The sequence below is a fragment of the Myotis nattereri genome (assembly GCF_964212035.1).
Source record: "Myotis nattereri genome assembly, chromosome: 5".
NCBI classification, from domain to species: domain Eukaryota; kingdom Metazoa; phylum Chordata; class Mammalia; order Chiroptera; family Vespertilionidae; genus Myotis; species Myotis nattereri.
Window position 1 is genome coordinate 31,264,737 of NC_138080.1, and position 15,057 is coordinate 31,279,793.

The 15,057-nt window shown below is 54.0% G+C and overlaps 1 protein-coding gene across 1 annotated transcript in view; it reads left to right on the forward strand.

The window, feature by feature from the left end:
* AP3D1 (adaptor related protein complex 3 subunit delta 1) overlaps positions 1-15,057 on the forward strand; it is a 44,769-nt gene that overhangs the window by 23,454 nt on the left and 6,258 nt on the right. Inside the window, exons 10-31 of the mRNA XM_081091002.1 lie at positions 1,029-1,078; positions 1,885-1,933; positions 2,578-2,723; positions 2,803-2,951; positions 3,033-3,263; positions 3,742-3,973; positions 4,419-4,564; positions 4,945-5,086; positions 5,845-5,916; positions 6,612-6,687; positions 6,955-7,151; positions 7,557-7,630; positions 7,885-8,059; positions 8,342-8,407; positions 9,078-9,197; positions 10,149-10,292; positions 10,598-10,645; positions 11,049-11,238; positions 11,418-11,506; positions 11,807-11,892; positions 12,601-12,722; positions 12,828-12,907. Coding sequence (XP_080947128.1) covers positions 1,029-1,078; positions 1,885-1,933; positions 2,578-2,723; positions 2,803-2,951; positions 3,033-3,263; positions 3,742-3,973; positions 4,419-4,564; positions 4,945-5,086; positions 5,845-5,916; positions 6,612-6,687; positions 6,955-7,151; positions 7,557-7,630; positions 7,885-8,059; positions 8,342-8,407; positions 9,078-9,197; positions 10,149-10,292; positions 10,598-10,645; positions 11,049-11,238; positions 11,418-11,506; positions 11,807-11,892; positions 12,601-12,722; positions 12,828-12,907 — 2,684 coding nt within the window. The remainder of the gene's footprint in view (positions 1-1,028; positions 1,079-1,884; positions 1,934-2,577; positions 2,724-2,802; positions 2,952-3,032; positions 3,264-3,741; positions 3,974-4,418; positions 4,565-4,944; positions 5,087-5,844; positions 5,917-6,611; positions 6,688-6,954; positions 7,152-7,556; positions 7,631-7,884; positions 8,060-8,341; positions 8,408-9,077; positions 9,198-10,148; positions 10,293-10,597; positions 10,646-11,048; positions 11,239-11,417; positions 11,507-11,806; positions 11,893-12,600; positions 12,723-12,827; positions 12,908-15,057) is intronic.

The window sequence follows — 15,057 nt, forward strand, 5'->3', positions numbered from 1 at the left end:
CGGCTGGCTATCTCCTGGTTCGATGTCTGAACCGTGTGTCGCTGTAGCTGGGCATCTTACAGATGGGCAGTGAGAGCTGGAGGCTCGGGGGACTCAGCTTTGCACTGCCTGCCTGTCTCTGCCCGTCCCTGCCCAAAGCTGTTGAGAAGCTGTCTCGTGGTCTTTCATCCTGGACCCAGGGGCAACCTTCAATTCAATGATTCACAGGAAGCTGGCCCAGTGTCTGTGCTCCGTGCCTGTAGCTGTGTGGCCTGAGCCATGAGTATCCATAAGGGTTGATGACAGTTCTGGAGAGAAAGGGGTGGCATGTAGGTCAGGCTGGTGCCTGGAGATGGTGACCACAGATCCCAGAGAGTAGTCTCCTGCATTGGGGAAGTCGATGGGGCGGGCTGGAGCATGGAAGGATCAGAGATGGCCCTGGAGATAGGTGGAGCAATTGGGGTTACTGGGAGGGCAGTGGCCTTGGTCAGGTTGTCCAGGGGCTGGCACATTGCAGAGGCCAAGGGTCTCATGTGATTGTGCCGAGCACCAGGCATGACCGTGTGGCCTGAGCTCTATGGAACTCCCCTGGACAGAGATGCCTGTACTCTTAAGGCTTTGATTTTCTCTTGACCACAGAGCCCCAGCACCCAGGGTTCTCACTGAGGCTAGTCACACAAGCGCCTCTGCCCAGAATGTGCGAGGCCCAGACTCCAGGATAAGTGCAGGTGCTCCACATAAACCATGGGTTTGTGAAGTTTAGGGACAGGGAGTGCTCCCCCCTACCCCCCACCCCACCATCAGTTCAGTTCCTGGACTCTGTTTCTGAGGACCAGCCTTGCAAGCCTGCCTTCCCAGGGAGAGTGGTCAGGCTGCTGTGTTAATCCTTTCCTGTACAAACATTAGCTGGGCCAGGCAGTTCCCAATGTGATGGTATTTCCCACTCAGTATGACCACTGTGTGTTTGGGTCCCTCCCCTCAAACGCACACTGGACATGTTGAGTGGACGTCAGCCTGCCAGGCTCTTAACTGAAGGTTGTCTGTTTCAGTTCTCATCTCCCTGTCCTCCGGCATGCCTAATCACAGTGCCAGCATCCAGGTATGTCCCGGGCCAGACACATGCCTCAGGGTCCTGAGGCTCTGCCATCGTCTGGGCCTCTTCTCCCTTCAGTGTCCCTGCCCTGGAAGCCTCCTGCTCCTGTGATCTGACAGATGCTGGTCCACCCTCGTATGTCCCCATCATTCATGCCTGGTGCCCTGCACCCTGGACTATGCCTAGGAGGGAGCAAGCCAGTGGCCATACCTGCTCAACTGCCCTGGTACAGCTCTGAGTTCTTTAGCAGCTCCTGGCTCTCCTTACAGACACCCGAACCTGTGCCTATGTCTTGTCCTCTGTTCTCAGGTCTCCCCCGTCCTGAATCTCTATCCTCTTTGTGACCCCTGTAAATGCTGTGTTCACCCTGGAGCACAGAGTCCCATGGGCTCCTTGAGTGGCCTGGGGACCATTGCGATGGTCACTCCATTGTTTTGGGGGTTCAAGTGTATTTTTATTACATAAGTAACATGTAAGTAGGTCCCCGGATCTCATCCTTGCCCCAGAAAGCATTGCTCTGCTGTCTTGTGTCCTCACACATGTGAGCACTGTGGAAAGTTCCAGGGTGTCCATGCATGTTTCTGTGGGAGCTCTCACTGCCCATCTGTAAGATGCATCTACATTGGGTATCTACTGTCTCTCTGTCCTCAGTGGTGCTTACAAACAGCCCTCCTGAGCTTAAGGGTGCTCCGTAGTATGGAGGCCATGATGTGCAGAGGCCCCCGGGTTCATAGGGGTGTGGGGCAGGCTGGAGTTCACTGCATTCATCATTGCTTCAAGAGATGTAACCAGTGTCATCTCCCCATTTGCAGCTCTGTGTTCAGAAGTTAAGGATATTAATAGAAGACTCCGACCAAAACTGTAAGTCGTTCCCCTTTGTAGAGCTGTGCACATTCCTGCTGGGGTGCATGAGACTTTTTTGTCGTTAATTAGATATGGCAGCTCGTAGCTCCTTGATGTCTCTCCTGACAGACATGGAGCAACCCTGCTGGTCTTGTGCACACTCTTCTGTTGTAAATGTAGCAACCCTGCTGGTCTTGTGCGCACTCTTCTGTTGTAAATGTGTTCTGTTGAGAGATCCCAGCCAGTGACACCGTCTAGTGCCTGACTGCGGTGGCCAGGGCTTCTAAGGCCCCAGCGTGTTGACTACTCTTTTTGAGTTCAGATCTGTTTGTTTAGAGCAGGACAGCCAATAAGTCTTCAGCTTTGCAGTTACATAGTCTCTGCTCTTGTAGCTTGAAAGCCGACTTTAGTCAACATTTAAGTAACAGGAGTGGCCTTGTGCCAGTTCAACTTCATTTACAGAACAGTCTTCAGGCTGGACATGGCCTGAAGGGGGTTCTGGAGGGTGCAGTGAAAGGGGGCCAGCAGTGAAACACGTTCTCAGGGTATCCAGGTGGTCAGGGCCAGGTGGCAGGCCACCTGCAGACTTGGCCCCTCTCTGTGTCAGCCCTGAAGCCTTTTGCAGTGTGTTCGGATTTAACCGTGTCTCACTGTCTCCTCAGTGAAGTACCTGGGGCTGTTGGCCATGTCCAAGATCCTGAGAACGCACCCCAAGTCTGTGCAGGCCCACAAAGACCTCGTTCTGCAGTGTCTGGATGACAAGGACGAGTCCATCCGGCTGCGGGCCCTCGACCTCCTGTATGGAATGGTGTGTGCCCCTCTGGGGTTGGTTTTGTCACTCTCCGTGTTCCCTTGCCCAAACCCTCTCTCACAAGGCCCCCTCACAGGTGTCTAAGAAGAACCTGATGGAGATTGTCAAGAAGCTGATGACCCACGTGGACAAGGCGGAGGGCACAACCTACCGGGACGAGCTGCTTACAAAGATCATTGACATCTGTAGCCAGTCCAACTACCAGCACATCACGAACTTTGAATGGTGCGTCCCCATGCGCCCATAGGCCAGGGGACACAGGGACCAGCCTCCTGGTGGCCGTGTCTCAGTGGCTCCCTCCTGCAGGTACATCAGCATCCTGGTGGAGCTGACCCGGCTGGAAGGCACCCGCCATGGCCACCTCATTGCTGCACAGATGCTAGACGTGGCCATTCGAGTGAAGGCCATCCGAAAGTTCGCCGTGTCACAGATGTCTGTGCTGCTCGACAGCACTCACCTGGTGGCCAGTAGCACCCAGCGCAATGGGATCTGTGAGGTGCTCTACGCCGCTGCCTGGATCTGTGGGGAGTTCTCAGAGTGAGTGGGCTCCAAGGGGCTCCTGGGGCCTGTGCTCACGAGAAGAAAAGATGAGGGAACGTGTTTGGCAGACCCGTCCTCTCCCTGGCATCTGCCACACCAAAGCCTAGTTTGCAAACCTGGTTTCCCCATCACAGAGCGCTCCACCTCTGCACTGGCAGCACCCCTGCTGCTTTCTCTTTAGGGAAAAGTCTCTGTAAGCTTTGTGACCATCCTCACGTGCATGGGGGTTTTTTCTCAGGTTTTCTTGTCCATTTCAGATTGTCCATCACCACATTCTTGCTGGTGAATGGTGTCCTTCGCTTTTTTCTCTTAACTCTTTTCTTTTTTAGCTACTCGGTGATTGTCACATCGTTGCCATGGTTTCTTCCCTTAAATCCCCTCCCTCAACCCCTGATGCTGGGTGGGGTGGGGAGTAGCCCCTCCTTTAGCAGAGCGCATGACCCCCCTTCTCTGCTCACCCTCTCCCTGCCGCCAGGCACCTGCAGGAGCCCCACCAGACCCTGGAGGCCATGCTGCAGCCCAAGGTCACCACTTTGCCAGGCCACATCCAGGCCGTGTATGTGCAGAATGTGGTGAAGCTGTACGCGTCCATCCTGCAGCAGAAGGAGCGGGACTCAGATGCCGAGGCAGCCCAGGAGCTCACACAGCTCATGGTGGAGCGGCTGCCCCAGTTTGTGCAGAGTGCAGACCTGGAGGTCCAAGAACGGGTACGTGCTAGTAGGCAGCGCCTCTGAGGGGCCACAGGTGGAGCCCATCGAGAGTTATGGGGAATGTGTGGACAAATAGGATCTGATTTAAGGGTGTGTGGTCGGCAGACTCAGGGTCAGTGGGTTGTATTCTTGAACCCTAAGTTAGAGCTCCACAGTGCTGCTGGCTGTCTGGGCATGGCCCCTTCTACACATCTTGCTTGTGGTCCTGGTTTTGTTCCACACTTACCTCTGCTGAAGGAGTGGGAGCCAGGACTGCTTGCCCCACAGCCAGACTTCTTGTGGAGCCTTACAGGTGTCCTCGGCAGGGCTCCAGACAAAGCAGCTGCGTGTCCCTCCGCGGGCTGGGTTCCTGCATGGTCTGAGTGATGCCTGTGACTGTCAGGTGGCTTTCAGAGCCCTGTGCTCCTTGACTCACCCATAGCTCCTCCATGGCCCCCCACAGGCATCCTGCATCTTGCAGCTGGTCAAGCACATCCAGAAGCTTCAGGCCAAGGATGTGCCAGTGGCAGAAGAAGTGAGCGCCCTCTTTGCCGGGGAGCTGAACCCAGTGGCTCCCAAGGCCCAGAAGAAGGTTCCGGTCCCGGAAGGGTGAGCCATGTGGCTAATAAGAGGAAATGGAGTTGGGGGCAGGGTTTGTGGCCCCAAGAGGGGCGGTGGGAGCAGCACTGCACCCTGGACCTGAGTCTAAGCAGGAGAAAAGGGCCTCCTGTACCCAAGGCTCCCATAGGCTGGACCCCCATCACGTAGGCCATACCAGAGTTCACCAGTTCTTGTGGGGCCCTGCTGTCTCCATCCTTAGTGCCACTCCCAGGAAGTGGGTCTGCTGGCAACTCTTTGCCACAAACCTCAGGGGTGGTGTGAGCCTACCTGGGGGCTCCAGAATATGGGGAGGGCCCTGAGGTGTAGCCCAGGCTCCAGGGTCAGGCACACAGGCTGGAGCTGCTGTGTGACCTCGCTGTGCCTTGCAGCCTGGACCTGGATGCCTGGATCAATGAGCCGCTCTCAGATAGTGAGTCTGAGGATGAGATGCCCAAGGCTATCTTCCATGACGAGGAACAGCGGCATGCCAAGCAGCAGCCGCCCAAGGCCGATGAGGAGGAGCTGGCCCGGGTGAGTGGCATGGCTCTGGGCAGTTGGCCCGCTCAGAGCAGGCTCTGAACCCCGAGCTCGTGGCAGACGTGCATGGTCCTGCTGGATCTAGGCTGTGTCCCCCTGTCCTCCACAGAGCGCTGAGTCAACCCTTGACGCCAGAGTTGAGTTTTGGTGCAGTGAGGAGAAACTTCCTTTGACCCTAGAGAGACCCATGGGGGCTGACCTGGTGCCCAAGGCCTTGGAGGTGCACTCAGCACTCTTCTGTCAGCTCCATAGCCTCCCGGGTACAGGACTTTATAACAACAGCCCAAGAAAGTACAGAGATGCTGTGTTTCCCTGTTTCCCTGTTTCCCCACCCCACCATACCTGGCTCCTCTCTTTCTGAAATTAGGGACACTACCCCTCACCTCAGGAATCCCTCCAGCCCCCCACTTATGAACTGTCCTGGGCTTCCCAGGCTGAGCCTTTGGGCAGTGTGACCTGGCTCCCATCTCGGCTGTGCCCTGGAGTTGAGGGGGTCTCCCCACTTGAGATCTTGTCCTAGCACTGGAGATGGTAGTTACCCCCTCCTTGGGTTATTGCCACCTGCTGCCTATCCCCACACCTGCTACTTCCCACTGCTGACCTCAATATCCCTGTCGGTCAAAGGCCCATAGTGAAAGTACTGGTGAACGCTGGCCCCCACCGGGAGCTGCAGCATGGAGGTGGCCCACAGCTGGAAAGGAACAAGGGCTTATGCTCCACATGTTCACTGACCTTGAATCTTATCCCCACAGCGTCGAGAAGCCCGGAAACAGGAGCAAGCCAACAACCCCTTCTATATCAAAAGTTCCCCATCCCCCCAAAAGGTGAGGCCTGCCTGAAACATCCTCCAGGGACATACACCGGCCCTGCGGAGGCCCTTGTTGGGGAGACCAGGGGCCACCATCAGGGCAGTAATGGGCTGTCTTTATAGATCGACATGGCAGGACTGAGGAGGTTTCCAGACCCTGGGACCTGGGAAACAGGCAGTCCCATACATGGTGCTCAAGTTCAGGCTACTCTGACCAACAGGCAGAAAGGCTGCAGAGGTGGCGCCTCTCAGCATGTGGGGACTGCACGTGGGATGTTCTGCCTGGCAAGAACATTCTACATATTATTCCGGGGGTGTCACTGGCTGCTTTCATTGGCACCCTTCACCCAGTGGATTCCCAATGGAGGGCACATTGGGCTCTGCACAGGTGATGTGGCTCTGTGTAGTGGGCTCAGGTGCTTCCCTTCTTGGGCTTGCTGGGTCTCCTAAGGGACCCACATACCCTTCCCCACCTGTGGTGCGAGAGGGTACCTGTGTTGTCTGCCTAACTTGGAAAAAAGGGATTCAGAGGGAGAAAGTTAATGGAAGTTTTGTGTCTCAATCTATACTTGTTCATGCTGTAGACAATCTCCCAGGAGGACCCCTTGCTTCCCCATGTCGTCACTAGAACTCCTCTCATCAGGCAGTGAACCCTTCCTCGGGTGTCACCATTCATCCTGCCCAATGATGTTTTGCTGTTTGCCTCTGCAGCGTTACCAGGATGCACCGGGCGTGGAGCACATACCCGTAGTGCAGATCGACCTCTCAGTGCCCCTCAAGGTGCCAGGCAAGTGTCTGACTAGTTTAGGGACTGTAGGTGGCATAGGGACAGGGAGCTCTCCGATGGCAAGGGTGGCAGGAGACCCTGAGCCCAGTTCCTGACTCATTCAGAAAGCTTCCACCCGAGTCTAGTGGCTCGAGGGGCATCGCCTGCATGTCCCATCACCCTCTAGTGCAAGCAGGGTGCAGGGTGCGTCTGCTGAGCCCCGGGCTGCTCATATAGGGCTCTGGGGCCAGAGTTGGATGGGGTTGAGGCCCATGTTCATGCCTACAGGGCTGCCCACATCAGAGCAGTACGTGAAGCTGGAGGAGGAGAGGCGGCACCGGCAGCGGCTTGAGAAGGACAAGCGGAAGAAAAAGAGGAAGGAGAAGAAGGGCAAGGCGCGACGCCATAGCTCGCTGCACACAGAGAGTGACGAGGACATTGCCCCGGCTCAGCAGGTGGACATCATCACTGAGGAGATGCCCGAGGTCAGCCTTTTAGCCTGACATAGGCTTCTTCCTGCCTCCATGGGGCCCAGCGGTCAGAGAGCTACACTCGTGTGCTGCCTCATTGCCACTATCTCTGCCCTAGGAAGACCGAAGCCAGTGCTGTTCTCTGCCCAGGCCTAAAGGCCAGGGAGTGTTGAGCTATGAGTGGACGTGTGTGTGTGTGTATGGTCTCTTCTCCCTCCCCCATCCTGCACTTCCACTCTGTTTCCTGTAGCCTGGAGGTACTGGCCCATTTCAACCTTTGGGGCCAATCAGATACTCTCATGTCTATGGACCTGGGCATGTGTTTCCAAGAAGGGGGGCGGGGGTGGGGGACTCCTAATAGGCTCAAGCTCAGGGTCCAATGGGCTGGGTGAACACCACCAAATCTCTTTCTTCCCTTAGAATGCTCTGCCCAGTGATGAGGATGACAAAGACCCTAATGATCCCTACAGAGCCCTGGACATTGACTTGGATAAGTGAGTGTGGGGCTGGGCCTGGGTAGCAGCCCTATAGGGCTGGACTCAGGCCTAGGCTTTCCTGATGTTTCTCTGTCCTTGCCATCCCCCTCCACCCTTTACATTTTTATGCAACGAGTGTGGACAGAAGGGGTGGCAAAGGGTTCATCCTCCTCCAGACCTCGTCACAGGCCACAAGCATGCCTGGTGGCAGAGATCAAGTGCAGGAGGACAAGCCCGGCTTTTCCTGTGACCTGCCCCTACCCCACCCCCAGGCCCTTAGCCGACAGCGAGAAACTGCCCGTCCAGAAACATAGAAATGCCGAGACCTCCAAGTCCCCTGAGAAAGAGGACATACCTGTTATAGAAAAGAAAAGCAAGAAGCCCAAGAAGAAAGAGAAGAAGCACAAAGAGAAAGACCGGGAAAGAAGGAAGGAGAAGGAGCGGAAGGTGAGGCCTTCCTCCCTCCCTCCAGAGCAGGCGGGCAGCCGTATGGGAGGCGGCAGGCACCCCAGTCATTGGTGGCACCGAGACTTGTCACAGCCTGTTGTGATCAGGGGAAGGTGAACCGTTGTCAGCTTCCCTAAGTGGAACATCCAGATACTTTTTGTTTGCATGCATTTTATCCATGTGGCCCTGTGCCTGGTGGGGGCTGCCTTGCAGGTTTCACCCAGGCTTTCTTGGGGCCTGTCCTGCTGCTTTGGTCACAGGCCCATCTTTCTGTGGTTTCAGAGCGAGGACTTAGATTTCTGGCTGTCCACCACACCACCGCCTGCCGCTGCCCCAGCCGCATCCATGGTAAGACCCTGACGGGTGCACTGTGCTAACCCCACAAGGTCCTCAGCTGGATGGGTGCATTTCATGGCCTTGGCAGAGCTGCTTCTCTAAGGAGTGCAGGGACACCCTCTCTGCGTACTGCCCACATAAGCCCTTCCCCTCCATCACCCATCGGGGCCTTCCTGGCTGTCCAGGCCCCTGATGGGCTCTCACACAGGCCAGCCAGATTTGGGCAGCTTTCATGCCTCATGCCTTACCAAGGCAGTGGCTGTAGCAATGTGGCAGTGGTTGGGCGACTGGCCCTCAATACAGAGCCTGCCACTGCCCCAGCCCCATCCACAGTGCCCCGAGTCTGGCAGCAGCCTTGAGCAGTCTCTTTATTAAAGTAGACGGTGCTCTGTGGCTCTGGAGTCTTATGCGGTGACCCCAGTCAGTGCCATATGGTCTCAGACCAGGCTTCCTCTCCCATCTGTCAGCCGCTTGCACTTCTTGATGGCCACACACCTGCGTGCTGACAAAATATCTGGCATGCAAGAGGAGGCCGCCTGGGCAGAGGAGGCCCATTGTGTGTCCCAGTGTGAGGGTAGGCCAGGGCACAGGGGTAGAGGACACCCTATTTTGGGTCCTGGCTACCCTCTCCCTCCTCCACCCCCCACCCACCCCTGAGCCTCCACCACCGTGTTCCCTGCAGGGAGAGCCAACGGTGAGCACAGTCATCACTGCTCCTGAGGAAGAGCGTGAGGAGCCCAAGAGACAGGAGCAAGATGAGGAGGAGGAGGAGGAGGAGGAGGAGGAGCGAGACTCTGAGAAGGTGAGGATTCCCACCTAGTCATTCTCACGGGGGTGGGCCATGCACCTACACTGAGGGCTGGTGGAGGATGGTTACCTATTGCCCAAATCCCTCCAGTGGGGGCCATTGACCTGATGGTGGTCTCCTGTCACTGTGTTTATGGGGTTCTGGTTTTTATGGTAGCTTTATTAAGTTGTAACTCATACTACTAAGCTCGCCCTTTAAAATGAACAGTTCACTGTACTGGTTGGTGGTGCATTCTAAAAGTTGTGTAACCATCTGAACATTTCATCATCTTCTCTTCCCCCCAAAAAACCTGTCCCCCCCATCAGTAGTCATCACCCTGGGAAGGCTGACCCCCCGCCCAGCCCGACAACCACCAATCTACTTCCTGTCTCTGATTTTGCCTGTTTTGGACCTAAATGGGGTCACACACTGTGACCCTTGTGTCTGATTCCTCTCGCTGAGCATTGTGTTTTCAAACTATCCACATGTGTCAGTGCTTCACTCCTTTTCACGGCTGAGTAATATTCCAGTGCAAATGGACTACATTGTGCTTATCCTTTCATCTACTGGAGTACTTTTCGATTGTTTTCACTTCTTGGCTGTTGTGAATTCTGCTGCTGTGAACACGTGGGCAGGTTTCTGTGTGGACGTAGGTTTTCAATTCTTGGGTGTGTTCTGAGGAGTTTCCTATTTGCTGGGCCATCAAATGAATTCTTGCTCTTTTTGCCTGTATGTTTTTGCTCCAAATCGGCAGCGACTGTCCGGCAGTGAGTTCCCAGGTTCTTATCTCAGCTGTACTGAGCTTCGTCCATTCCCCGTGGACCCTGGGGAGTTTTTGGCCCATCCACCCTGACATCTGACCCTTACCTGGGTGCATTTGGTCCCTGTGTCTTCAGCCAGGGTACATGAGGGGAGGGCATCGCCATAAAAGTTTGGGGTTGACCCTGACCTTTGCTCTGGCTTCAGAAACCTTCCAAGCATAAGAAGAAGAAGCATAAGAAGGAAAAGGAGGAGAGACCCAAAGACAAGAAGAAATCCAAGAAGAAGCCTCCTGCAAATGAGGGGGTGGCAGAACCCGTGGAGAACGGCGCACTCAATGAGCCTCTTCCGGTGAGGGGTACTTTACTTGCCTCTTAGGAGCCAGCTGTGGCAGGCTGTCGGGCCTTAGGCGGTGGGCTGGTGGTCCCTTGGGTCTGACTGGACATTGGAGGGCGGGGTTCGTCTCTCTCACCATGCTGGTATCGGAATCCCCTGGGCGTAAACTTGTGTTGTCTGTGGGGGTGCTCCTTGCCCCCCAGATCTCAGAATCCTAGTATTTCAACCCAGAGCACTTGGCAGCTCCCGCCGACTTTGTTTTGTGAGGGCACGCTGAGGCTCTGGTGAACCAAAGCTGAATCGTTTTCCTTTGTTCCCAGCCCATGTCCAGCTACTCCCTCCTGGCTGAGAATTCCTACGTTAAAATGGTGAGCAATGCAGGCATTTCACAGGTGCTGGTGGGTGGCTTGGGGTCCCTTTGTTTGGGAGGGGGAGGTGGCTGCACCATGGGGGGCATGAATGGCTCCAACTGTGAGTCCCCCTTGGCAGCCTCTCCATGGAAAGAACCCCACGTCACATGTGTGACAGGAAGGCCTGCTCACCATGGGCGAGGTCGGGTAGATGGGATGGCAAACTATTTTCGAAGGACAGGAATAGCTAAATAACTGCAGACAAAACAGAGATGAGGTTTTCAGTGAGGACTGGGAAGCATTCCTTCACACTCTTCTGAGCTTATAGAATGGGTGTTGCATGCCCTTGGGCCCCTGTGCTGGCCCAGAATGGGTCCCATGAGCTCCCACCACAACCATTCAGCCCAGTCTTGCTTTGCAGACATACGACATTCAGGGCAGCCTACAGAAGGACAGCCAGGTCACCGTGTTCATTGTACTGGAAAACCAGAGCAGCAGTTTCCTGAAGAGCATGGAGCTCAACGTGCTGGACTCACTCAACACCAAACTGGCCCGGCCAGAGGGCTCCTCTGTCCATGACGGCGTCCCCGTGCCTTTCCAGCTGCCTCCAGGTGAGCAGTGGCTGACGCCCAGGGCTCAGTGGAGGCCAGGCATTCTCTCAGGCTTGAGCTCGTTCTTATCACACCTCCTTCCTTTGGTCCTAGGGATGCCCACTCACCTGCTTCCGGGGGGCTGGCTTCGTGCAGCTTCTCAGGCCAGCCCGCCTCTCTCTCCCTTCCCCCCTCACCAGGCATCTCCAACGAAGCTCAGTTTGTGTTCACCATTCAGAGTATCATCATGGCCCAGAAACTCAAGGGAACCCTGTCATTTATTGCTAAGGTATGCGGGGCCTGAGGTAATGGAATGGCCTGCATTAACCCCCACACCACTGCAAGCACACCCAGAACCCAGGGCTGGGTGTCCAGAGAGCAAGTGAGGCCCTGCGTGGGAGCCACTCCCAGGTCACCTGGATGCATCTGAGCTCGAAGACCCTGCCCCTTTCCCTAGTCATCCTGTTTCCAGGCTCAAGGACTGGCCCTCACTGCCCACTCACCCTGCTCCGGAGCTCTCAGGCATAGTCCCTGCACCCCACTCATCCAGCCCCTCCTCCCTACTCACCCTGCATCACTGCTCCCACAGAACGACGAGGGCTCTACCCACGAGAAGCTGGACTTCAAGTTGCACTTCAGCTGCACCTCATACTTGATCACGACTCCGTGCTACAGGTGCATGAGCCCACCTGCCTTCCCTTCCCACCTTCACCCCGAGTCCCATGGGGCAGCCAGAGTAGGTTCCACCCCACTTTACTGTTGTGTGAGGCTCTCTTTGTGCAGTTACCTCACAAAGTCCTCTGACCTAAGGTGTGAAAAGGCAGTAGGGTTGGATGACCAGCTGGTAGGTAGTGTAGAAAGTCCGGCTCCTCTGCCATGTCAGCAGCTCAGGCCACATAACAAGCACCATAGGCTAAGCAGCTCAAACAGCAAACATTAGTTCTCTCTCACAGCCTTGGAGGTTGGAAGCCCAGATCAAGGTGTTGGCAGGTTGATTTCTCCTGAGACCTCTGTCTTTGGCATGTAGACTCCAACTTGTGTCCTCACATGGTTGTCCCTCTGTCCTGATCTTTTACAAGGACCCAGTTATGTTGGATGAGGGCAGTGACCTCATTTTACCTTAGTCACTCCTTTAAAGACCCCCATCTCCCAATATAGTCACATTCTGAGGTCCTGGAGTTCAGGGCTTCAACATAGGAATTGGGCAGGGGGCAGGGGTGGGGGAGACACAGTTTAGCCCATGATATCTTGTAAGACCCTTGGTGACCTCCCAAGTCGTTGGCACACAGGAGGGGTCCCACCTCCACAGCTGGGGGCTTTGTCTGCCTTGATGCTGGGGACCCTGCCTATTGTCAGCCTCCCTGTCCTGTGTCTTTTCCACAGTGACGCCTTTGCCAAGTTGCTGGAGTCTGGGGACCTGAGCATGAGCTCAATCAAGGTTGATGGCATTAATATGTCCTTCCAGAACCTTTTGACAAAGATCTGCTTTCTTCACCATTTTTCTGGTAAGGGATTTGATGGGACTGGTAGGCGGGAGTCTTTGCTCACACGTGGCTCTCACTCTGCTCCCCTCGGGGCCACATTGGCCTCACCCACTTGCTCTGTTGCAGTTGTGGAACGAGTGGACTCCTGCGCCTCCCTGTACAGCCGATCCATCCAGGGTCACCACGTCTGCCTCCTAGTGAAAAAGGTGAGCCTCCATGAAGGCAGCCCCTCACTCCCTGCCACCATGCCCTCACACCATGTCTCCTCCCTCTAGTCCCTGCAGACTCTCCCATGTAACACATGGCTGAGTTCAGTCTGTGACTGCTCTGCTGAGGCCCATGGAGCCCATGTTCACGAGGACAGTTGGGCTTGGTTTTCTGCTGGGTTTGAGCATCAGCGCACCCATGGCCTCACCACATGAGGTGGGGCTATTCTCCCCTCCTGCGTTTCCTGGGAGAGGTGTATGATTCATGTGCTTCTTCCTTACACGTTTTGCAGAATCCACCAGGGAAACCATCCAGGCTTGGAGGTTTCTTTTTCTTTTTTTTTCCTTTTTCTTTTTTTTATATATATTTTTTATTGATTTTTTACAGAGAGGAAGGGTTAGGGATAGAGAGTTAGAAACATCGATCAGCTGCCTCCTGCACACCCCCTACTGGGGATGTGCCCGCAACCAAGGTACATGTCCTTGACCGGAATCGAACCCGGGACCCTTCAGTCCACAGGCCGACATTCTATCCACTGAGCCAAACCAGTTAGGGCCTGGAGGTTTCTTTTTTGGGAGGTTTTTACCTACACGTTCATTTTATCTACTAGTCATAGGATCCTCACTTTCTCTATTTCCCCTCAGGTGAGTGTTGGTAGTTTGTGGTTTTCAAGGAATTAGTTTGTTTCACCGAAGTTACCGAATTAATTGACGTGGGCAGAGTCATTTGTGGTCCCCTTGTTCTTAGAATGCCAAGTGGTCAGTAGTAGTTACTTTCCTTCAATTCTGATGTTAGCGGTTTGTGTCTTCTCTCATTTTTCTTGTGTGTGTGTGTGTGTGTTGTTTTTTATTTTCTTTATTGTTGAAATTATTACAGATGTCTCCTTTGGGTTTTTGTTTTTGTTTTTTTCCCGTTGACCCCCGTGACCCCGCACTCGCCCCCCAAAGCCTTCACCACACTATTGTTTGTGTTCTCGTTTTCTTAGTTATCCTAGAGTTTATCAGTTTTATTTATTTATTTTAGTTTTTAGTCAGCTTTTAATGAAAATATAATAAAATAACAGTTTCTCATCACTGTACATTGAGACTGCACACTTCTGAATGGAGAGATCAGTCATCGGTGAATTGCTTTTCTATGACACTTGAGGACTGCGTACTTGCAGCTTTGACCTGAATTTATCTAACACTCTCAATTTTATTGATCTTTGCAAAGATCAATATAAAAACTTCGGGTGGAATATGGGTACGTCACCACCCTGTCTGTCCCTTGACCCTCCCTCTGTGAGCAGTTGTGTATTGCACTTGGATACATCAAAGATGCCATCACATCACAGTCTGGGAGCCCTCAGGGATAGGCCCCCCCCCCCCCCAAAGGGTTACAGGTTCAATTTCCAGTCAAGGGCACATACCTGGGTTGCAGGTTCAATCCCCAGCCACAGTCAGGGCGTATGCAAGAGGCAGCCAATTGATGTGTCTCTCTCACAATGATGTTTCCCTCCTCCTTCCCTCCCTCCCACTCGCTCTAAAAATATATATATATATATATATCAGTCAATGGAAAAAATAATATCCTTAGGTGAGGATTAACAACAATAAAAAATCAACCAATGGCCCTGGCTGGCGTGGCTCAGTTGGTTGGGCTTCATCCCATGCACAAAAAGGTTGCTGGTTCAATTCCTGGTCAGGGCACATACCTGGGTTGTGGGCTTGGTCCCCATTAGGGGGCGTGCAGTTGGCAGCTGATTGATGTTCTGCTCTCACATGTTTCTCTCTCGCTCTCCCTTCTTCTCTCTCTAAAAAAATTAATTTTTTAAATCAACTAATGTGCCCTAGCTGGTTTGTCGCAGTGAATAGAGTATCAGCCTGTGAACTGAAGGGTCCTGGGTTCGATTCCGGTCAAGGGCACATGCCCGGGTTGTGGGCTCGATTCCCAGTCAGGGGCATGCAAGAGGCAGCCAATCAGTGAGTCTCATCATTGATGTTTCTGTCTCCCTTCCTGTCTGAGATCAACAAAAATATTTTTTTAAAAATCAACTGATGAATGCATAAATAAGTGGAACAACAAATTGATGTTTCTTCTTTTCTCTCTCAAAAAAAAAAAAAGTTTTAAAAAAATGTGATACACCTAACACACCAAACATGAACTTTGC